Genomic DNA, 23,016 nt, shown 5'->3' with positions numbered 1-23,016 from the left:
CGCCTCGGGTTCCTTGTGCCCCCGTCCGCCTCGGGTTCCTTGTGCCCCCGTCCCCCTGAGGTTCCTTGTGCCCCCGTCCCCCTGAGGTTCCTTGTGCCCCCGTCCCCCTGAGGTTCCTTGTGCCCCCGTCCCCCGAGGTTCCTTGTGCCCCCGTCCCCCTCGGGTTCCTTCTGCCCCCGTCCCCCTCGGGTTCCTTGTGCCCCCGTCCCCCTCGGGTTCCTTGTGCCCCCGTCCCCCTCGGGCTCCTTGTGCCCCCGTCCCCCTCGGGTTCCTTCTGCCCCCGTCCCCCTCGGGTTCCTTCTGCCCCCGTCCCCCTCGGGCTCCTTGTGCCCCCGTCGGGTTCCTTGTGTCCCCATCCCGCTCAGGGCAAGCTGGTTATGGTACCTGTCGTGCTTTTTGTCACTTAACAATTTGCATCTCCCACTGTGAGTTCTCTGAGGGCGGGAACCAGGTCTCCTTTACCCTGGGATGAACGGGAGCTCAGAAATGCAGAATGAAGTCATTAATTTACACAGCACCTACCGTACACCTGGAGAAGATGAGAACACGGCTGGCGTGTGGATGTACTCACATGTTCAAAGCCTGTGGCGTGTTCAGAACCTCTCAGTCTCACGGCCCGCTCTGAGCCTCCGGCGTCACGCCGAGGTCACGGAAACCATCCCTGTTTTACACACGAGGACGCTGAGGCTCGGAGGGGCTCGAGGTTCCTTCCTGGGGTCACACAGTAGCAGGTGGTGCAGCAGAATCCACGTCTTCCGGCACCAGAGCCCTAGCTCTTCCCTTTAGGGCACTTCTCGATGTCTGGCCAGGAACACCACACAGTCACTCAGGCTGCTTGTTAACGTGGAAGCTTCCTGAACCCTCTCCAAACCCACAGACCTCCCTTCTTGGGGGCTGCTGCTCAGGAGCTTCTGGCTAGTGAGCTCTGTAGCACTGTCCCCACCATGTCTGGACCAGGTGCCTCCACTCCACGCCCCCAGATGCCGCCCCTCCCTCTCCTGCTTCCCGTTGGCCGGGAGGTCCTCGCCTCAGGGAGCCGGTCCATAGCGTGGAGCAGGCCTTCTGCCTCCCAGCCTGGGCGGGTGTCAGAGCCGGCTGAGCTGCTCCAAAATCTCTCTTTACCCCCAGATTATCCTCACTCCCTTCTCCGCCGCCACCCCTGACCCACTCACATGTCTGTTCTCACTCAGAGGTGAGGCCCTGTGTCTTCAGCCGTGGTAAACTCAGGACCTCTGGACAGGCAGGCCCAGGGTGTAGGCACCATGACTGTTCCTGCTGTGCAGACAGGGAATCTGGGGAGAGAAGGGAGGTGATTTGTGCAGAGCTGGGGTGTGGACCCAGATGGTCTGACTCCGGAACCCTCGCTCTGACCCTGTGAGCCATCCCCAGCCCCTTCCGGAACCCTCGCTCTGACCCTGTGAACCCTCCCCCAGCCCCTTCTTGAACCCTTGCTCTGACCCTGTGAGCCGTCCCCAGCCCCTTCCGGAACCCTCGCTCTGACCCTGTGAACCCTCCCCCAGCCCCTTCTTGAACCCTTGCTCTGACCCTGTGAGCCGTCCCCTGCTCCTTCCGGAACCTTCCCTCTGACCCTGTGAGCCGTCTCCAGCCCCTTCTCGAACCCTCGCTCTGACCCTGTGAGCCGTCCCTAGCCCCTTCCGGAACCCTCACTCTGACCCTGTGAGCCGTCTCCAGCCCCTCAAGGAGGGTTCACTCACACTGAGATCAATCCATGATGACAGCACTTCATGGCCTGTCTCAGACACACAGGCCCACTCCCTGGTCTGGCCCAGGCCGGGGTGCCCAGGCCGGGGTGCCCAGGGCCTCTGTGTTGTTCACCTGCGAATCCCCAGCCTCGTTCTGTGTGTTCTGATGCCCACCTGGGTCTCCTTTCTGTTGTTCCAGCTGGAGGCTTCTCAGGGCAGCTGCATTGTCCTTTCTGCAGGAAAGCTGGTTTTTTTTTTTTTTTTTTTAGAAGGAGTCACTCTGTCGTCCAGGCTGGAGTGCAGTGGCGCCATCTCAGCTCACTGCAACTTCCACCCCCCAGGTTCAAGTGATTTTCCTGCCTCAGCCTCCCGAGTATCTGGGACTGCAGGCATGTGCCACCACGCCCGGCTCACTTTTGTGTTTTTAGTAGAGACGGGGTTTCACCATGTTGGCCAGGCTGGTCTCGAACTCCTGACCTCAGGTGATCTGCCCGCCTTGGCCTCCCAAAGTGCTGGGATTTACAGGCATGAGCCACTGCGCCCGGCCAGGAAAGCTGTTCTGATGGAGAATGGCCCAGCTGGGCAGCTCCAGGGGCCAAGTGGAGTAAGCCACCTGCACTGTATGCTCGCACGGTGACCTCTGACCTTGGTTCACGCTGCAGAGGGTTGGCCGTAGTGTCCCAAAGGCACCCCCCACACCACCTCTGGTACCCTGGGAACAACCTCGGCATCTCCCTGGAGGTGGGAGGACTGCCGGGGTCCGAGCCCAGGACGGGTGTGGGTTTGCAGAGGGCCTGGGGTCCGTGCCAGTGCTGTGGCCTCAGCAGTTGGGTCCCAAGATAGACTTTCAGCCTGAAGGCCAGGGTTGAAGACGGAAATGCCAGGGAAAGCCCCCGGCCCCGCCCTCCCTCCCCAGCCCTCCACCGCCTTGTTACCTGGAGCACTTGGTGGTGGTGGGAGCCTCGTTCACCGTGTGCCAGCTGGGTTCCCAGCCCTGTTCTTGGTACTGTGGTACACCGGCGGGCAGGAAAACCCAGGCTTTTCTCCACATGGTGTTTACGTCGTTGGGGGAGAGAGACTAGGGATGCACAGGTAGAGAAGATCCCTTTGGTTTATGTTGAGTGCAGCGGAGGAAACCACAGCACCCTGGGCTTGGGGACGTGGGCGTTGTTGGTCGTCACCGCGGCAGGGGATGCTCCGAGCATTCAGGACCCAGAGGCAGGGCTGCTAAACGCCTCCGGCGCCTCCCACCCCAAATGCCGCTGTTGAGGCCTGGGCACCTGTGTTACGGGGAGAGGTGGCTCCAGGGCGGTCAGTGAAGAGTTTGTGGTGTTGTCTCCATGGTGAGGAAGATCTGGAGACGGAACAGTCAAGGGCCCTTTAGAGGGAGGAGGAGGCCAGAGTGTGGGGAGGACCGAGGTAAGAAGGACAGAGTGTGGCGTGAGCCGAGGTAGGGAGGGCTGAGCCCCTAAGAAGGGGGCAGGGGAGGAGCCAGATGGTCCTGGGCTTCAGGGAGGAGAGAGCCAAGATGCCATCCGCGGGGACGCTGGAAAGGACAGATGCGATGTCTCCCTCTGTTCTGAGCGCCGCCCCACCTGCCCCACCCTGACCCCACTCACTCAGTATCTCCATCTGTCCTCCCACAGACCTGTACTGTACCCTGGAGGTGGATTCCTTTGGCTATTTTGTCAGCAAAGCCAAAACCAGGGTGTTCCGGGACACAGCGGAGCCCAAGTGGGATGAGGTGAGTGGCAGGGGCTGGCGTCTCTGTGGGGACCCCACCGCCCCGTGCTCGTGGCCTGTCTGCTGGGGACAGCCAGCCCATTGGTTGGACCAGCTCTGTCTGCTCCCCCCTTTCTGCTCCCTGCTCCTCTGGCTTCTGATCACGGTGTGTGTCTGGGCGTCAGACCCTGCGTTGTCAGCTCAGGCCCCCAGACTCCATGGGTGATGGGAGGCCTCTGGGAGCTCCAGAAAATCTGACGTGTCCTTTGTGGGCCATGCTTACTCCCTCCTCCTTGCAAACCTGAGGCGCGCACCTGCCGAAAGCCAGGCCTCCCAGCTTCGGAGGTTCAGGGCCCTTTGTCCCGTCTTTCCCCAGGAGTTTGAGATCGAGCTGGAGGGCTCCCAGTCCCTGAGGATCCTGTGCTACGAGAAGTGCTATGACAAGACCAAAGTCAACAAGGACAACAATGAGATCGTGGACAAGATCATGGGCAAAGGGCAGATCCAGGTGAGGCCAGGGCGCCAGGGCGAGGCTGGGGGAGCCTCCAGGAGGTGGTTCCCCTTGAAAAGGAATCCTGGTCAAGGAGCCTGCTCTTTTGTGATTTTGCTTCCAAGCTGGTTGGAGGAAAGTTCCCCAGGAGGTGGTTCTCCCCTCCCTGCTAGAGGTGGCTGCTTGTTGTGGCCCCGGAAGCCCAGGTGTGTGCCTGGCTCCTCAGGTGGGTCATCTACGCTTCTGCAAGATGGAAACAACCAGCTTTGTTTTCACACCCCATCTTTAGTCTATGGGTGGTTGTTTCCCGGAACGCCGTGTTGAGAAGGATTCAGAGGCTGCGTCGGTGAACGGGAGGGAGGAATGCTGTGTGTGAGGAGCCATGTCTGCCATTGACGGGGGACCGGAGTGAGGCACACGGACCAGGTGTTTGCTGTTCTGCCCGAAAGACTTAGGGTCCTGCTGGTTGGCTTGGGGGGAGGGGGGTCTCTGACTTGTTGTTAGGGTGGCTGGACCTTACTCAGCTGCGTTGGGAGTCCGTGGCTTCGGGTGGGGACTCTGGGTGTTAGTAGAGGCTGCGCCTCGGATTAAGGGTATTTATGCTGCTGGGCGCAGTGGCTCACGCCTGTAATCCCAGCACCTTGGGAGGCCGAGGCGGGTGGATCATGAGGTCAGGAGTTCGAGACCAGCCTGGCCAACATGGCAAAACCCCGTCTCTACTAAAAATACAAAAATTAGCCGGGCGTAGTGGTGCACACCTGTAATCCCAGCTACTCAGGAGGCTGAGGCAGGAGAATCGCTTGAACCCAGGAGGCGGAGGTTGCAGTGAGCTGAGATCGTGCCTGGGTGATGGAGTGAGACCCTGTCTCCAAAAAAAAAAAAAAAAAAAAAAAAGAGCATTTGTGCCTCAACTGTGCTTTTGGCTCCCTATAAACATGTAGGAAAAGGGCCTTTGTGTGTGCAGCCTGTGTCTCTGAAACATTCTGCCAATTTTGAAGATGGCTGCTATTCACCAACCTGTTAAGAGAAGTAGGCTTGGGAGCGGGAAAAGGCGTGACGTGGTGGAGCCACTCATACTCCGGTCTGGTACCTCGTGTGGCCTCGTGCTGTGCCGCAAGTGGTCTGGTTTGGGGTTAGATTCTGTGACCATTAAATGAAGGGAGACGGCAACTGACCCGTACTGGGGTTGAGCCTCGGGCGTTGGGCGTGCTGAGCTTCTTGACAGTGGCCCCAGACGTGATCCAGGCGCAGGCTGTGATGGCTCCGTCTACAACAGGGAGCTGAATGATGCTTTTTAGCAGGAAGCATTTGTTCTCTGATGCATTGTCATGGCTACCGAGTTTGGTATCTGGCTCTTACCTGCAGGTCCTTGCTAGCATTGCCCCTGGGGAGCTGTGTGGGTCTTCCACTCCCTCACTCCCTGCCCCGTCTCAGACTCCAGTGTTTGAACCAGGGGCCCCACGTGGAGGGGCCTGGCCTCTGCCGCATACGCCCTGTGCTCCTAAACACGTCTCTTTCCGATGCTGTGGGGCCTGCACCCTGCTTCTCAGTACTCGTCGCTAGGGAGACAGGGCTGCTAGGCAACTGCCAGCCAGTCCTTCGTGATTTAGGAAATGGGCTCTAGAGATTCAGTCCCTGGGACCTGCTCTCTGCGGGGATAAGGGGTGGGAGCCCCATCTCCCTGTTCCTGGGCTGGGCTAGTGGGACAGGCACGGAAGGGTTCTGGGCTGGCCTGTCCAGCCCCAGGAGATGCCCAGGCAAGAGACGCATGGCTGCCACACCACACTCCCTGGACCACCGGTGGCTGTGGAATAGAAGAGTTACAAGGATGTGCCGGGCAGCCAGCTCCGTGGGCACGGTGGGCCCCAGCCCCTCGAGAACTCAGCTCCCAGGGCCCGAGGGCACATTCCCCCACCTGGACTTCAGTCCCATTGCTTCCCTCCTTCTCACTCAGCTGCACAAGCCCCGGGGGAAACACACCATCAGTCACTGCAAGCCTCTTGGAGACAGGAGCAGATGGAGGCGGTGGGGGAGGGAGGAAGCTAGGTTATGTTTGGCAAAGCAGAAGGCAGAGTCTGGTAAGGAAAATGTTTCTGTGTTTAAGCTTCGAGGAATGTTAAATGCCTGGGAGTTGATATTAAAAGAAACACAAACCTTCCTGCTGCCAGCTGACCTGGGCCTGTGAGCGGGTAGTTCAGAGCCAGAGTCCCCTGGAGGCCTTTGAAGTCCTCCAGCACTCAGTGTGCTAATGCCCGGCCCTGGCCCTCCGCTGCAGAACCATCTCACCAGCCTGCCTTCGGCGGGGGAGGCATCCCCCAGGGGCAGGCCGTGACTTAGAAAGTCTCGCCCCATGACTGCCCTCAGAGCCACTGTGGATGGCCAGGCTGGGTGATGAGTCCAAACGGAGCTGTTCCCACGAACCCGGGCCCCACGGAGCCACGGAACGGTCTGTCCCCACAGCTTGTCCCTGCCTCCGCTCCGGCCACACATCTAAGGAAAGGAACTGGCACTAGCCTCTGGAATGTAGTTTTGCTGCCTGCCGGCAGGCGCTGAAAACATAGTCGGAGGTGGCTTTGAGATAGGCCCAGCCCTCGGGGATATTCAGGGGGCCTGAAGGAAAGGCAGGAGGAGGAGGGCAGCCTCTGGGGCCCCCACTTCTCTCTAAGCCGCCTCCCAGCAGCCCATCCAGAGAAAGCAACGGGCCCTACAGCCTAAGCGCAGGCGTTTGCTGCTGCGATGAGGCCCCCACTCTGGGTCGCCTGACGGGGCAGTGGGACAGGAGTCTGAGCGGCGGGCTGGGGTGGGGGCAGCATTTAGTGACAGACGGCAGCATGCGTCACCAATGTGTGTCCAGCACTTGTGCTCCTGGAGGCCGCTTCCCAAATGCCATCTCCTCGTGTGATCCTTGTCGTGATCCTCCAGGGAGAATGACAGTCCCTCCTCCCCATCTTACAGATGAGGACACTGGGGTACTGAGGTTAAGTACCTTGGCCAAGGCATCTCTGCATACGGTATGTGGGGAAGACCATGTTCCCTCCTCTGTGCGATGTCCCCATGTCTCAGGCCTTTGTCAACAAACCCCCCGGCCCAGACAGAGGACCGTGGCATGGCTAGTGGCCTGGAGAAGCAGCTGAGGTGCTGCTTTATGGCATAAGGTGAGCCTCCTTTGTCTTGGAGTCCTCTGGGCAGGGGACACTTGTGCCTGGTGCCCCTGGGAGGAAGGAGAGGAGCACATGTGGGAAAGAGCAGGAGGCCGAGGCGGGCGGATCATGAGGTCGGGAGTTCGAGACCAGCCTGGCCAACATGGAGAAACTTCTTTCCTACTAAAAATACAAAAATTAGCCAGGCGTGGTGGCGCGCGCCCATAATCCCAGCACTTTGGGAGGCCGAGGCAGGCGGATTACGAGGTCGGGAGTTCGAGACCCACCTGGCCAACATGGCGAAACCCTGTTTCTACTAAAAATACAAAAATTAGCTGGGTGTGTGGCCCACGCCTGTAATCCCAGCACTTTGGGAGGCCGAGGCGGGCGGATTATGAGGTTGGGAGTTCGAGACCTGCCTGGCCAACATGGCAAAACTCTGTTTCTACTAAAAATGCAAAAAGTAGCTGGGTGTGTGGCCCATGCCTGTAATCCCAGCACTTTGGGAGGCTGAGGTGGGCGGATCAGGAGGTCGGGAGTTTGAGACTCGCCTGGCCAACATGGCAAAACCCTGTCTCTACTAGAAATACAAAAATTAGCCAGGGGTGGTTGTGCGTGCCTGTAATCCCAGCACTTCGGGAGGCCAGGGCGGGGGGATCACCTGAGGTCAGGAGTTCGAAACCAGCCTGGTCAATGTGGTGAAACCCTGTGTCTACTAAAAAAACAAAAATTAGCCAGGCATGATGGCGGGAGCCTGTAATCCCAGCTACTTGGGAGGCTGAGGCAGGAGAATCACTTGAACCTGGGAGGTGGAGGTTGTAGTGAGCTGAGATTGCTCCATTGCCTTCCAGCCTGGACAAGACAGAGTGAAATTCTGTCTGGGAAAAAAAAGAAAAGAAAAGAGCAGGAGGGGCACTTAGCGTGCGTCTGTGAGGTCCCCAGCCCAGGACAGGGTCCTGGCCTCCAGGGACCCACTGTCAGATTGGAAAGACAAGTATATTGATCCATGTTCTCCAGTGAGAAGAATGCTAGATGTCAGTCACAATAGCCGTGCACACATGAGCGAGCCCAGGACGAACCCAGCATTGTGCTAAATGCTTCCATCTGCTGTCTCAGGGGATCTTCCCAGGACCCTGTGGGAGAGGAATGTCATCACAGCTAGAAAGATGAGGAAGCTGGGGCTAAGGAGCTTGGCCAAGGCCATGTGCCCAGGAGTGAGCCAGGGCGGGCAGCTGGCTGCAGAGCCCATTTCTAGATGTCCCACTGCCTCCTGCTGTAAGAAGACGGAAGATTGTCCCGCAGGAGTTCAAAGGCAAAAAGGTCACCATGGGCTGGAATTAGGGAGGCTTCAAGGAGGAGGTGGAACGAGAGTGATTTGGAAGCCCTGGGTTTTTTAATTCTGAAAGCAATGTTTGTATGAGAAAGAAAATTGCAGTAGAAGCAAAGAGACTTGAAACCTAATCAGAAACCATCCTTCCTCCTGCTCCTCCGAAGCAGCCGGTTTATTCTGTGCCTTTTCCCTTCTTGAGGTATACACATTTTTATGTAGATTTAATCAGGGCCTGTTTTGTCTGTTTTTCTGTTTTCATGGATTATTATAAACCTCCTTTTCTCTAGAGCTGTATGGAGTCTTCCTAAGCACCTTTTTGGATACTTTGTTAAAAGTACTTTATATTCTTTATAGAAATCTTGGTATAGAGCGGCCAGCGCAATTGCTATGCTAAGGCTCTGTGTTATTCCAGCAAGGTGGGCAGGCTCCGCTTCTGCAGAAAGGAGTAGGGTGGGCGTTCCCGAGGACAGACCCGCCTGGCAGGGAAGCAGGAATGTGAAGGGAGGGTCCCAGGAAAGTCAGGAGCCTCAGCAGGGGTGGCGGGGAGCTGCAAGCAAGGCCAGTAGAAGGAATGAATAAAAGGAGAGGATTCCTGGGCGTTTGGCTGGAAGAAATCTTTTTTTTTTTTTTTTTTTTTTGAGAGGGGGTCTTGCTGTGCTGCCCAGGCTGGAGGGCAATGGCGCAATCTCGGCTCACTGCAACCTCCGCCTCCCAGGTTCACGCCATTCTCCTGTCCCAGCCTCTCGAGTAGCTGGGATTACAGGCGCTCACCACCACGCCCGGCTGATTTTTAGTAGTAGTAGTGGAGACAGGGTTTCACCATGTTGACCAGGCTGGTCTCAACTCCTGAGCTCAGGTGATCTGCCCGCCTCAGCCTCCCAAAGTGCTGGGATTACAGGCGTGAGCCACGGCACCCAGCCTGGAATAAATCTTAGAGGGCATTTAATCCAATCCTGTTTTCCGGAGAGAAGGAAATGGACACCAGCAAGGGTGAGCGAGGCAGCTGCAGTCACAGAGCTTGTTAGTGGGTGAACAAGGGCCCCAGACTCAGGGACCCCATCCAGGTCTGCTTAGCTGGGAGCCCCCCCTCCACCGGCTCTTGCCTCTGCCCCCGGCGTAGTCCGCCCTGGCTCCTGGTCCCAGGGGACTCCACTGTGTTTATCCTACTCTATTTCCAGCCTTGCCGATCCAGCTGCGACCTACCCGCTAGCTGATTAGCATATTCCCAGGGTCCGGCCCTTCTTGGCTGGCTGGGCCTGAGGCGAGCGCTTTCCCTTAGGGCCCCACAGCTCAGTTTCTGCCACTGTCCCCAGACTGGAGAAGGGTCTGAGACCAAGGAGCTACTTAAACCCGAGGGGCCCTCTGCACCCCCTGCCCGTTCCCCAGCCCTGCGTCGTCATTCGCTCGCTCACCGCAGGCTGGGGACAGCCCCCACCCCACACTCCACCTCTGCTCCCTGTGCCTGGGAGGCAGCTCCACTTCCCCACGTGCCTGCCAGGGCCGCCCTCCCTGGGCACAGCAGTGCTGAAGACCCTGTGGTGGGAGGGCGGGTTCCAGGCCAAGAAGGAAGCGTGAGCCACCGTATCCGGCCTTTATTCTTTTTAAAGAAAAAACAGTGGTAGAAGCCAGGCATAGTAGCTCACAGGGTGTAGCTGTGGACTACTCGGGAGGCTAAGGAGGCGAGAGTGAGCTGAGGGTTGCACTACTGTACTCCAGCCTGGGTGACAGAGTAAGAGTCTATCTCCACTAAAAAAAAAAAACCACAAAAAGTTTGTAGCGAAATATACATAACATAAAGTTACCATTTATTTAATAAATTTTAGGGGCCGGGCGCAGTGGCTCACGCCTGTAATCCCAGCACTTTGGGGGGCCGAGGTAGATGGAGCACCTGAGGTCAGGAGTTCGAGACCAGCCTGGCCAACATGGTGAGACCCCATCTCTACAAAAATTTAAAAAAATTAGTTGGGCGTGGTGGCACACGCATGTAGTCCCAGCTACTTGGGACGCTGAGGCTGGAGAATCGCTTGAACCCGGGAGGCGGAGGTTGCAGTGAGCTAAGATCGTGCCATTGCACTCCAGCCTGGGCAACAGAGCGAGACTCCATCTCAAAAAATAATAATTTTTGGGTGCACAGCTTGGTGGCTGTAGGTGGATTCAGTGCTGTGCAGCTGTTGCCAGTGTGCATATCCAGAACTTGTTGGCCCTTCCCAGCCGAAACCCCATCCCCATTAAATAATAACTCCCTGCTCCTGCACCCTTAGCCTCCAGTAACCACCTGCCTGCTTTCTGTCTGTACGAATTTGTCCACTCTGGGAACCTTACGTAGGTGGAGTCAGACAGCATTTGTCCTCCTAATGTCCTTGAGCTTCACCCATATGCACGTGTCTGGATTTCCTCCCTTTCTGAGGGACACAATTTCCCTGGAGGTAGATGCCACATCTGTTTATCCGCCCGGCCGTCCATGGATGTAGGTGCCATGTCTATTTATCCATCTGTCTGTCTGTGGATGTAGGTGCCACATCTGTGTATCCATCCATCCGTCCGTGAATGTAGGTGCCATGTCTGTTTATCCGTCCATCCATCTGTGAATGTAGGTGCCACGTCTGTTTATCCGCCCGTCCGTCCATGGATGTAGGTGCCATGTCTGTTTATCCATCTGTCCGTGGATGTAGGTGCCACGTCTCTTTATCCATCTGTCCATCTGTGGATGTAGGTGCCACGTCTGTTTATCCATCTGTCCGTGGATGTAGGTGCCACGTCTGTTTATCCATCCGTCCGTCCATGGATGTAGTTGCCATGTCTGTTTATCCATCTGTCCGTGGATGTAGGTGCCACGTCTGTTTATCCATCCATCCATCTGTGGATGTAGGTGCTACGTCTGTTTATTCGTCTGTCCATGGATGTAGGTGCCACGTCTGTTTATCCGTCTGTCCATGGACGTAGGTGCCACGTCTGTTTATCCATCTGTGTGTCTGTGGATGTAGGTGCCACATCTGTTTATCCATCCATCTGTCCGTGAATGTAGGTGTCATGTCTGTTTATCCATCCATCTGTGGATGTAGGTGCCACGTCTGTTTATCCACCCGTCCATCCGTGGATGTAGGTGCCACATCTGTTTATCTGTCCATCTGTGGATGTAGGTACCACGTCTGTTTATCCATCCATCCATCTGTGGATGTAGGTGCCACGTCTGTTTATCCGTCTGTCCGTGGATGTAGGTGCCACGTCTGTTTATCCGTCTGTCCATGGATGTAGGTGCCACTTTGTTTATCCATCTGTGTGTCTGTGGATGTAGGTGCCACATCTGTTTATCCATCCATCTGTCCATGAATGTAGGTGCCATGTCTGTTTATCTGTCCATCTGTGGATGTAGGTGCCACGTCTGTTTATCCACCCATCCGTGGATGTAGGTGCCACGTCTGTTTATCCATCCGTCCGTGGATGTAGGTGCCACGTCTGTTTATCCGTCCGTCCATCCGTGCACATTTGGGTTGTTTCCACCCAAAACGCTCTTGCCTTTCGTTGAGAAAAAGAACCTCGTCCCTGAGGATGGAGACTGCACAGCCTCCTTCTCTCCAGACCCAAGCTCTGTCCCCCACCTGCCTCCCAGCTGTAATAGACGAGCAGAGCCCGTGACCCCAGGGCATGACTGGTCACTATTAGTCTCCTGTAGTTGAAGTACACAGTTGGGCCCCCCGCCCGGGCCTCCTCTCCCCCCCGGCCAAGCGTCCCTGCCCCTTGACCCCTTCACCCTTCTTCCTGGGTCAGCTCTTTGCTCCCCCGGTCAGTGGTTTAGATGCATCGAATGTGGACGCAGTCACCCTGAGGCTGCGGGAACAACCTCTGGTCCCTTGACCTCTTGGCATCTCAGTTTCTTCTTTTATTTATTTATTTATATTTATTTGAGATGGAGTCTCTCTGTGTCGCCCAGGCTGAGTGTAATGACACAATCTTGGCTCACTGCAACCTCCGCCTCCCGGGTTCAAGTGATTCTCCTGTCTTCAGTCTCCTGGTTAGCTGGGATTACAGGCGCCCGCCACCACGCCCGGCTAATTTTTGTATGTTTAGTAGAGACGGGGTTTCGCCATGTTGGCCAGGCTGGTCTCGAACTCCTGACCTTGTGATCCACCGGCCTCGGCCTCCCAAAGTGCTGGGATGACAGGCGTGAGCCACCGCGTCCGGCCAAGTTTTTTTATTGATTCAATGGGGGTAATTATTCCTACCCCACCTTCGGCACCGGCTTAAAGGATCTCACATACCTGGAAGAGCCAGTCAGTGCTGTGACGTGCATGTCCACACCTTCACCAGTATACTCACTTGTTTCTGTTTATGATACATCCTCTGAATGGCAGGCCCTGGGCTGTGGGTACAAAGAATGACCAGGACCTCACCATCTGGTAAAGAAAACAAGAGAACTTAGGCCAGGCACAGTGGCTCACGCCTTTACGTAATCCCAGCACTTTAGGAGGCCGAGGCAGGCAGATCATGAGGTCAGGAGTTCGAGACCAGCCTGGCCAACATGGTGAAATGCCATCTCTATTAAAAATACAAAAATTAGCCGGGTGTGATGGTGCGCTCCTGTAATCCCAGCTACTTGGGAGGCTGAGGCAGGAGAATTGTTTGAACCAGGACCCGGGAGGTGGAGGTTGCGGTGAGCCGAGATTGCGCCGTTACACTCCAACCTGGGCTACAGAGTGAGACTCTGTCTCAAAAAAAGGAAAACGAGAACTTGGATCATTCAGCCAGTGTTTCTGGGGTTTTGAGGCCAGACAGATCTTGGGGGGCTGAGTCTAGCTTTCTCCATCGTTAGTTGGGAGAACAGAGCAAGTATCTTTGCCTCTGAGCCTCAGCTTCCTGACCTGTCAGATGGGCTGTAAGAGGACTGAATGTGAGGGTCCATGAAACCCTTGACTCGGGGCCTGGCATGGAGTCAGTACGCGGTTTGCCCTAAGCTGGCAGGTTCGGGCACCCTGTCCCCCACCCCCTTCCAGTGGTTCTGGGTGTCACTTGTCCAGCAGCCCCCTCCTAAAGGCTATCACCTATAAGTGGTCCCCTGGGTCGGGGCCTTTGGCTGGCCGAGGCAGCATTATTTTCTTAAGCTGATGGGGTCAGACTGGCTTTGCTGAACCAACCTCATAGTAGGGGCGGGGAAGTCAAGGCTGGGGCCCTCACCGCCGGCTGGCCCGAGGTTTCTCTGCCATGACCCAGTACGGCAGCTCTGAGCTTGGCCTGGTATGGTCAGGAACAAGGGGCCTTTGTCAGCGGCTGGGGAGCAGCTTCTGGTTTCAATTACTCTGCAGAGCACGAGGAAGCTTGCAGAGAACGTGGGGCCGGAGCCCGACAGGGCAGGAGTCAAGGGCTCCCCTGCTCCACTTCCCTCCCTCTGACCCCCAAGGGGTCTCTTGTCCCCGTTCGACTCTGCCTGAGGGTCCTGCGCGTCCTGGGGGCCCTGGGATGTTAGCCCAGAGCCCCTTCCAGCTCCGGCCCCTTCTCATTCTTCGTGGTGGTACTGGGACCCCTCCCAGGAAGATGATCGACGGCCGTTAACGTGGGTCCTCAGTGCTTCCCCCGTTCGTCCTTCCAGGCCTCATGCGCAGACCACACTGACCACAGCCGAGCCCCTGGCCCTGAGGGAGGTCTTGGTTCAACTGGGAAGGAACACAGGCCTTTCCCTTTGGTTCCATCTCTCCGGTCCCCAACCCCTGCCCTGGCACTCACAGCCCCCGTAGCTCCCTGTCCCGGGACACTGGAGTGACCTCTCCCTGGAAGATCAGCTCGCGTCGGCGCCCGCCAAGGCCAGGAATGCGTGTCAGGCCCCGCGTCGGCTCCTGGCTTAGGAGTTCCGCCTCCCTGCTGCTTGCCGGCCTCACAGCTGGCCCATGTGGGGCTCTTCCCTCTGCCGCTACCCCCCACCCCTGTGCCAGTTCCCCAGGCACATGGGGACCGTGGAGGCTGAGCCCCAGGCCTGGTTCTACTTCCTGCTCACTCTCCACTTCCTCCCAGGGCCCTGTGACTGCAGCCATTGTCCTGCTCTTTCCCCACCCGCCCCAGCTGTTTCGGACACATTTGTTCTCCAGCCCAGACTCCCACCTGCTGTCCCTTTTCAAGGCAGGTCTAGACGCCTGGTTCTCCTTGGAGAGTGGGCAGCTGAGCCTGTCCTGAGTGGGGGAAGTCAGGGGCAGGGTCCCTCGAGAGTGCCTGCCCTGCCGTCGAAAGCTTTTCCAAACGTGGGGCACGAACCTCTCTCGTCAGCCCTGCTCAGCCGCCTCCGTCGCCCAGGTGTTCCTGATTTTGGGAGCCTGGACTCTGCCCAGTGGATTCTGAGCAGGAAGCATCCAGCAGGAAGCAGATGGAGGTGTGAGTCGGCTCCCCCTGCTCCCCTCCAGCCCTGGGAAGTGCCACCTTGGCAGGCAGGCTTGGCGCCCGCTCCCCCCGACCCACCTCTGAGGGGTGGGCACCACGCAGAGAAGCCGGTCCAGACAGGACCTCAGGAGCTGATGCAGTCAGGCCCTGAGAACATCCAGCCTCCCGACAAACCAAAAACAGGTGTTCTCAGCTCTGGGTGCCGGGCTCCCAGACTCAGAGGCACAGGACCTGGGTTTGATCTTAGCCGGCCAACTTCGGGTGACCCTTCAGAGAGTGTCCTCTCGGGTCCGTGAGCATTCAGCGAACTCGCCGAGGCGAAAGCTGCAGACATAGATTCCTCCCCGTGAGCCGCTAACCTCCCTGCGGGCGGAGGCTGCTGCTTCCTCCTAGGAATCCAAAGAATCAGCTCCAGGGTTGTCCCACTTTCCGTGTTTTCTGAAAACTTCGAGAGAAGGACGCCGCAGAAGGGTTGCCAGAGAATTCCTTGAGTTAGGGCTGAGGCTGCAGACGAATGCTGAGCGGGGGTCACCTTTAGGGTGGGCTCTGCTGGCCTCCCTCAAGCCTGCAGCCACTGCAGACTCACAGCAGCCCCTCGTGGCCAGCCCCGCCCTTACCGTGGCCCGGGGGCGTGGACAGTGGTGGTGCTGGGTGAGGGTCTAAGCCCCAGTGCAGCCTGCAGCCTTGGGCGGGGGCAGAGAGGGATGGGCACAGTGTGTTCACGCCCTCGGAGGCAAGTGCTGAGCTGCCCTGGCTTCGGGAAAGACCCTAGCGCGACTGGAGACGCAAGATGACCCAGACACGCCCGCCCGACCCACTAGACAGGCGCTGTTCCCTCTCGAGGCTGCCGGGGCGAACGCACAGCCACCGAGCAAAAGCCCCGAGTTTCCCAAAGCAGGGAGAGAAGCGGAGACACGACAGGAGCTGCAGGTTCAGTGTCTGACCCGGAGGTGTCCTTACAAAGCCCCTAATCTCTCTGACCCCCCCCATGTCCCCCACCCCGAGGGAGAGTGAGGCCCTCGGGAGAACTGCCTGTAGGAGCTGCTGGGGGCCCACCCACAGAACCTAAGGTTTGAGCTGTAGATGCCTGAAAGGAGGGCGGGGCGGTGGGGTGTGCCTCAGATTCTGCCTGTGGGGTGTGGGAATTCCGGGGAGGGACATGAGCCCCAAGGCAGGCGAGGGGTGGTAGAAAAGCAGGTGTGAGTCGGTGGGCCCCACGTACCCTCTCCAGCCAGGGCGCCTGCTCTCTCTGCTTCTGCTTTTATCTGACGAGTTGGGCAGGGAGACGTCGGCATAAAATTTCATTTGGAAAAAAAGGCAGGGGTGCATCCTCAGCAGAAAAGAAATCTCACCAGAGACCATGTGTCTGTTCCGAGCTCCTGATGTGACAGCTGTGGAAACTGAACCCAGAGAGAAAAACACAGCCGGTGAGTCCTCAGGTCCCTGGCTCCCAGGGCTTGCTTCTGGCCACCGTGAGCTCGGAGCTTGGGTGGAAGGGAGGTGTTTGGGAATCCAGGATGAAGAAAGAGCAGGGAGGCTCTGCGACCCCATCCCACCTTCAGGCCTCAGCCCCTCCTGCCTCAGGCTGCCATGTCCGGCTGTGCTGAGAGACCTGGCCACACCCCCTCCTTCCCCGGAGGAGGAGCAGGCAAGCAGCCTAGGGGGGCTCCGGCGGTAGGGACAGCATACTGAGGGGCCACGCCCTGCCCACTCTGTCCCTAGGTGAGTTTTGTTCTAGATGAGCAAGATGTTCCCAAAGGCTCAAGTGCATTTGTCACCCTTTTCCGTGACCACATGTGCTGTGAGAATCGCTAGGGGTTGCCAGGGACGGGCTGTCAGGACACTTCTGCAGCAGACAAGCTCTTGGGCTGTTTGAGCCTCTCCTCCGCACCTAGAACCACCAAGCACCCTGGTGACACCAGCCTGACGTGGCCAGAGAGAGGCTGGAGGTCAGGCAGAGGGAGGCTGGAGCTGTGTGAGAAGCAGCACGTACTCAGGACTGCCCTATGAGCCGGCGCAGGCCTTTGGGGAGTTGGGAGGACAGCAGGTTACCTTGGGCAGGCCTAGGTCTGGGCTGTGGAGCAACTCGCTTTCATCCTGACTGTCTTCTTCCTTCCACTGTGTCCATCTTCAACCTTGAGCCCATCTGGACCCCTCTCCCAGCCCCACCTGGATAGATGGGTGGGTGGATGGATGGATGGGTGGATGGATGGATGGGTGGGTGGGTGGGTGGATGGAAGGAAGGATGGAAGGAAGGAAAGAAAGAAACAAACATAGCTCCTAGGGTCTGCTCTGCCATTGGCTGCTGGGTGACTCCTGTCCCCAGGCTGAATGCAGGCTCTGAACATTGCAAATACCCAGAGGTATCCGATGGGTGGGGAGAAAAACCTAGAGTGAGTCTCAGTGTCTCATTCTGGGAAGACAGTTGGCCTTCCAGTCTGTAGGTTTTGGTTAGGGTCGGTACAGGAAATGGTCAGAACACACAGTAAGAATGCAGTGACCACAGAGCTACCGAGTTAGGGGGACACTCCTGTCCCCACTCCTCCACATCTGTCCCCGGAACATGCCATCCTCCCACCCAACTCGCATACCCTCTGCGTGGGCGCTGGGCACCCCGGGCTCCCATGCATGGCCTGCTTGTCTCTCTCCCAGCCTGGAGCCTGCGCCTGTCTTTGGGCAGGATCCACTGGCAGGTTCTCTGCAGCCCCCAAAGCCTCGGGTCCGCCCTGCTCTCCTCCAGCACCTTCTTGCTCCCCAGCTCTGCTCCTTTGATGCCCACCCGGTGCCATGGTCCTCTGGTGCTGAGAGAGGGAGTGTTCTTGGCAGACCTGAGCCACATCCCCTCGGTCCCCGTCCTCAGCTGGGTGCCAGGCTCCTCTTGGGCTCTGGACTCTCTGGGCGGCCTCTTGGGGCTCTCCCTGCCCCAGCTGGCTCCCGGGCTATCCCCACTGGGGCGCCTGTGGCCTTGATCTAGCTGGCTGCTCAGAAACTCTCTCAAATGACTTTCCTGGAGTCATTTGCGCTATCGGAGAGGACGAGGAATCGGGGTTCAAGTGTGGGCTAGGGGAGAGGAGTGTCGTTCTGGTGGGAAAAAGGAGGTCACTCCAGGAAAGTGGCAGCTGCATTTCTAGGTTCTGAGACAGAACCTTCCTCCTGGTGCTCACAGGCTGGAGGATTTGCCTGGAAGCCGTCCCCACCCCCAGCTGTCACCGAGGCAGCCCCGCTGCCTTGTCCCTTGCCCTCATGGTACAGGATGTGACCTTTTTTCCTCATTGATGCCGCTGCTGACCACCTTAACCCGATTTTACCTCAGTCACAGCTGTGCTGGGTGGCATGACCCCCTCCCTAGGTGTAACGCGGGGTCCCACCCACGTCTCCCCAGGGACAGCCCCTCTCATTCCCCTGGCAGAGAGCCTGGGGAGGGGCTGAGGGAGGATGGGATGGTCCACTAGGAATGTTTTTAATTCCAAAGGCAGTGACATCTGTTCGTGGGGGCCTTACCACCAGGCTCTGTTTATCCAGCCGGGGGAGTCTTGCAGGTTGTCTGAGGAGGGCTCTGGCAGGTGTGGGGGATGGAAGGGGTGGGGGAGCGGGTGTGGGGGATGGAAGGGGTGGGGGAGCGGGTGTGGGGGATGGAAGGGTGGGGGAGCAGGTATAGGGGATGGAAGGGGTGGGGGAGCAGGTGTGGGGGATGGAAGGGCTGCGGGAGCAGGTGTGGGGGATGGAAGGGGTGGGGGGAGAAGGCGTGGGGGATGGAAGGGCTGCGGGAGCAGGCGTGGGGGATGGAAGGGGTGGGGGAGCAGGTGTGGGGGATGGAAGGGGTGGGGGGAGCAGGTTTAGGGGATGGAAGGGGTGAGGGAGGAAGGAGTGTGGCCACTTCCCAGGTAGTTGGGCTAGCCTGAGAGGAGCCCAGCAGAGATGAGGAGGGGTCCGTGGTGGGCTGCAGGGACTAGAATTCAGACTTCTGCTTTTGCTGGGGACATTTGTCTTGCACGGATCTCCTTCCACCCAAGACCGTTGACTCCAGGAAGTAATGAGTCGGACTTGGGGGAGAGAAGGCAAGTCTGCGCTGTCCCCAGAGGAAGCCCCCAGTCCGTAGGGAGGAAGGGAAAGATGAGCGTCTCAGGGGAAGACTCCCAACTCGGCTACCCATCTGCGAAGGCACTTATGTCACCATGGAGACCAGCTGGCCATCGTTCATCCAATCCGAGCTTGCTTTACCCAGACAAGTATTGAGCCTTTGGTTCCTGAGACAGATGAGTGCCGGGCGTTGGGAACGGGATTTACACTGCCCCCTTCTCCCACACACCCGGCAGCAGGGAGGGGCACGCATTCTCGCAGTCCACACCCTGTGGTGTGGGACCCAGCCCGAGGGAAGGGGACCATACGGAGCCAGTGAGGGGCCGGCGCCGGTTCCGAAGTTAAGTCATGGCGCCAGGAGCACTGCAGCGCAAACGTGGCGAGCAGTTACAATGGCACCCTACCAGCCAGTTACACAACAGCCATTGCACATTTGCTGGAGGGAGGTAGAGTAAAGCTGGGACCCAGCGAGGGTGGATGGCCTTTCCCCACAGCCCCAAGGGCCCCACGCCGACCCCTCTCCTCCAGGAAGCCTTCCCCGGTTGCCTCCAGCTGGAAATTGTGTCTCTCGACGTTCGTGGCATTTTGTCTGTCCTGTTCTGAGGCCGTAATATGGGATTTTGTGCGGGTTTTGTCCATCTGGGCGTGGTGCCTAGTAGGTGCACAAGTGACCTGTGCCAAAGGCACAAATGCTTGTCTGCCTCCTGTTGATGGACATCTCTGCTTTTTGGCTGCCCCTTTGTCAAGCACTGACTTTTGATTCGTCTCTGTGATGCCTTAACCCCCGCCCCAGGGTTGGGCACGCAGCCAGGCCCTCAGTCACTGCCTCTAGAGTGACATGAGTGGGGCCAGGTGCAGTGGTTCACGCCTTTAAACCCAGCACTTTGGGAGGCTGAGGTCAGGAGTTTGAGACCAGCCTGGCCAACATGGTGAAACCCCATCTCTATGAAAAATACAAAAATTAGCCGGGCGTGGTGGTGGGTGCGTGTAGTCCCATCTACTCGAGGGGCTGAGGCAGGCGAATTGCTTGAGCTGGGGAGGTGGAGGCTGCAGTGAGCCAAGATTGTACCACTGCCCTCCAGCCTGGGCGACAGAGCAAGACACTGCCTCAAAAAAAAAAAAAAAATGACATGAGTAGGACCAAGCAGTGGGGCCTGGGGAGTGAGCAGAGCCTTCCTGGAGGAGATGGTTTTGTGGCTGTGTGAAGGGGCTGTCTGGGTCCTCCTGGAGCCCTGGAAGGGGCAGGTAAAGGAGGGGTGGGGAAGGGTGACTCAGGCCTCTGTTAGGGGACACAGGCCTGTTCCTACCTCCGTCCGTCTCTCCGCCTCCCCCTCAGGAGGTGCTGGTGAGGCTATTGTGGCTCAGCCCCCACTTAGCAGCTCAGGTGTGAGGAGGCTCCGTGTGCACTGTCCAGGGGTGGGTGTGACGTGTGAGCCAGGAAGAAGCGGAGCTGGTCTGGCCGCCCCTGAAGGGACAGTGAAGACCCAGGCCCGGTTCTAGCCCAGCAGGCCCCAGGCAGGATGCCCCAGGGACCCCCTCCACCAGCCAGGTGGAAGACAGTCCAGGGCCAGATCCTGCCACACTAGGGCATCACAGTGAGTGACAGGGGTGTGGGCTTTGGAGTTAGCCAGACCTCCGTTTGTGTTCCAGCTTGTCCTGGCCTTGGACACGTAGCTCAGCTTGTCAGAGCCCTTCGTTTCCTCAGAGGTAAAGCGGGGATGCTGGTACTGACTTCATACAGTTGGGAGGGGTAAGTGACTTAATCCATGAAGCCCGGTCCCTGCCGACCTTCCACGAACGGCAGCTCTGACTATGGCTGTCTCTGCAGGGAAGCCACCTATTTCTCAAAAACACCAAGGCCTCCGAGGAGAAGTCCTGACACCTGCCTGGCCGTTGACGCCGGATGCCGAGGGCTTGTCTCTGGGCCCCGACCCACCTGCCTTGGGGTCAACCAAGAAATGTCCTGACCCAGCTCTTTGTCCTGAATCCAAAGCATCATCCATGCTTGAGTAAGGCACAGTGCTTGTGAGCACCAAGGGCTTTGGGGGGACCTCCCCCTCGTCACTTGGCACTGTGTAACCCTGGCCAGAACTGGACCTCCTGACCGCCTGTCCTCACCTCTCTAGAACAGGGCAGTAACACCAACACGACAAGAATGTGAGCTCACATGCAGTCAGGCGTTTGAAAGACCTGGCCCGTGGTTGCCACGGTGCAAATACTGGTTTCCTTTCTGCGCCGTGCCGGGGTCTGCAGAGGTGCGAGGTCCCAGACACCCCTGGGTTTTGCATAGTTAACCATTTGGGATTTAGCCTTTCTCTTTTCTCTGAATACCATACTCTAACTTGTACTGTTACCTTGAGACGTAATTCGTGTCCTAGTCTGCGGTTAGAAGGTTCACTACACTGAGGGTCAAGAACAAGTTCTCTCTCTCAAGGCGCCCAGCACAGACGCGGGTAGTTGCCCGTGGCGTCCTCGGTGCCCAGCACAGACGCGGGTAGTTGCCCGTGGCGTCCTTGGAGCCCAGCACAGTCCTCGGTGCCCAGCACAGACGCAGATAGTTGCCCGTGGCGTCCTCGGTGCCCGGCACAGAGGCGGGTGGTTGCCCGTGGCGTCCTCGGTGCCCGGCACAGACGCGGGTGGTTGCCCGTGGCGTCCTCGGTTCCCAGCACAGACGCGGGTGGGTTGCCCGTGGCGTCCTCTGCCCCTGGCGGTGGAAACCTTTTTTGGTGAGGTGCAAAGGGCCACGGTTCAAAGTAACCCCTCAAGAGGCATCTCTGTCTGGACATGTGACACGTGTCGTTTCGGGCTTTTGCTCCTGTCCCTGAGCAGATCAATGACCTGATTCCCACTGGGATTCCCACACTAGGGGTCTCCTTTATCCTTAAATTTCTCACCTGAGGAGGCTTGTGAGTGCCCGTCCACAAGTGTCTGGCCGGGTCACCAAGCTGGTTCTGGGGAAGGTGCCTGGGGCAGAAGTAGGGGGTGGGGAAGTGCGACCCCAGGGCAGTCAGAGTCTTTTGCCGGGGAGGAGGGCAGCTGTTTGTGGCCAAAATGCAGCCCCCGCCTGGCCCCGGGCCCCTGCCGGCCCCTCCGCTTGGCCCCTGGAGCAGCCTGGTGGTGAAGGGGTCAACACGGGGACCCAGCGGGGAGGGACTGGGGTGTGGGGCTGGTGTAAACTTTATTTCGAGGGAGGGCGGCGGGGTCGGGAGGAGCAGCGCCCTTGCCAGGGATGAAACCTGGGGTTAGGGCTTGGAGGGGCGGCCCTGGGCCCGGGAGGCGGCGCTCAGCCTGGGCTGCAGCCTCGCGGAGGGCGGGGAAGGAGGGATGCGGAGGAGGGAGGAGGGACGCGGAGGGAGGAGGGACGCGGAGGGAGGGAGGGAGGGAGGGAGGGGAGCGCGGGGAGGGAGGCGAGCGCGGGGAGGGAGGCGAGCGCGGGGAAAGCCGGCGGGACTAGGGAACTAGCGGGACTGAGCGCTCCACAGGCGCCTTCTCTCCAGCGCCGCGTCCCGTCCCCCACGGCATGACCGACGTCCTGCCCCAGCCCGACTGCAGCCCGGAGGCGGGGCGCGAACCCCTGGAGCTGGAGGAGTCGGGGAGCAAGCGCCCCCCCAACACTGGCGCCCGGCTCTGGGGCCGCGTGCGCAACAAGCTGCTCCGAAACAAGGTGCCCGCGGGGGCTGGAGGTTCCAGGGGGTGGGGGCTGAGGGGCGCTGCGGGGGCTCGGGGGGCTGCGGGGGCCGAGGGGGTCCCGCTCGCCTTTCCCGCTCCCGCCCCCTCCGTGGAGTCCCGGGACAGAGCTGGGGTCTGTGCGCGTCGCTCTAAGTGGCTTGAACTTGATGGCGAACGCCGGGGCCGCCCCCACCTGGACGCTCGGGCATCTGCCCCTGCCTCAGGAGAAGGGAGGTTTCTTCTCGGCAGGTGGACCCTGCTTTGCCGGGAGCGCAAACCGCCCACGGGGAGACGCCTGCCTCTGGGTCTGTGTCTTGCCGCCCTGTTCAGCCTCGACCTGACCCCCTGCATCCAGCGGGCCTTGCTGGCTGCCCCTTTGCTGAGGGGCGCCGACCGCAGCCCCATCTGCCCCATCTGTGAGGTTTCTCTGTGCAGGGTTGTGGGGAGTGGGGGATGCTGCCGGGTCTGGGGGCTCCAGGCTTCCCTTCAGGGACCACCCATCTGACTGTGGGCCCAGTG

The 23,016-nt window shown here is 58.8% G+C and overlaps 1 protein-coding gene and 1 long non-coding RNA gene across 7 annotated transcripts in view; both read left to right on the top strand.

Moving 5' to 3' along the window:
* The window catches only part of ABR (ABR activator of RhoGEF and GTPase), a 226,798-nt gene that overhangs the window by 177,203 nt on the left and 26,579 nt on the right, over positions 1-23,016 (top strand). For 5 of the 6 annotated variants that reach the window (XM_054459706.2, XM_054459710.2, XM_054459707.2 and 2 more), the window contains 2 exons: positions 3,350-3,447; positions 3,802-3,933. In XM_054459706.2, the coding sequence (XP_054315681.2) occupies positions 3,350-3,447; positions 3,802-3,933 (230 nt within the window). Of the gene's footprint in view, positions 1-3,349; positions 3,448-3,801; positions 3,934-4,204; positions 7,786-23,016 lie in introns of those variants that run through there. The other variant, XM_063655708.1, reaches the window with a different exon arrangement.
* Positions 12,934-21,194, top strand: LOC134738649 (uncharacterized). Its single transcript, XR_010124559.1, has 3 exons — positions 12,934-16,175; positions 20,479-20,578; positions 20,657-21,194. It is a non-coding gene; the product is annotated as an uncharacterized LOC134738649 (long non-coding RNA).

This window comes from Pongo pygmaeus, chromosome 19, assembly GCF_028885625.2.
Source record: "Pongo pygmaeus isolate AG05252 chromosome 19, NHGRI_mPonPyg2-v2.0_pri, whole genome shotgun sequence".
In the NCBI taxonomy this organism is placed as follows: domain Eukaryota; kingdom Metazoa; phylum Chordata; class Mammalia; order Primates; family Hominidae; genus Pongo; species Pongo pygmaeus.
This window is presented reverse-complemented; position numbering and strand designations above follow the sequence as displayed.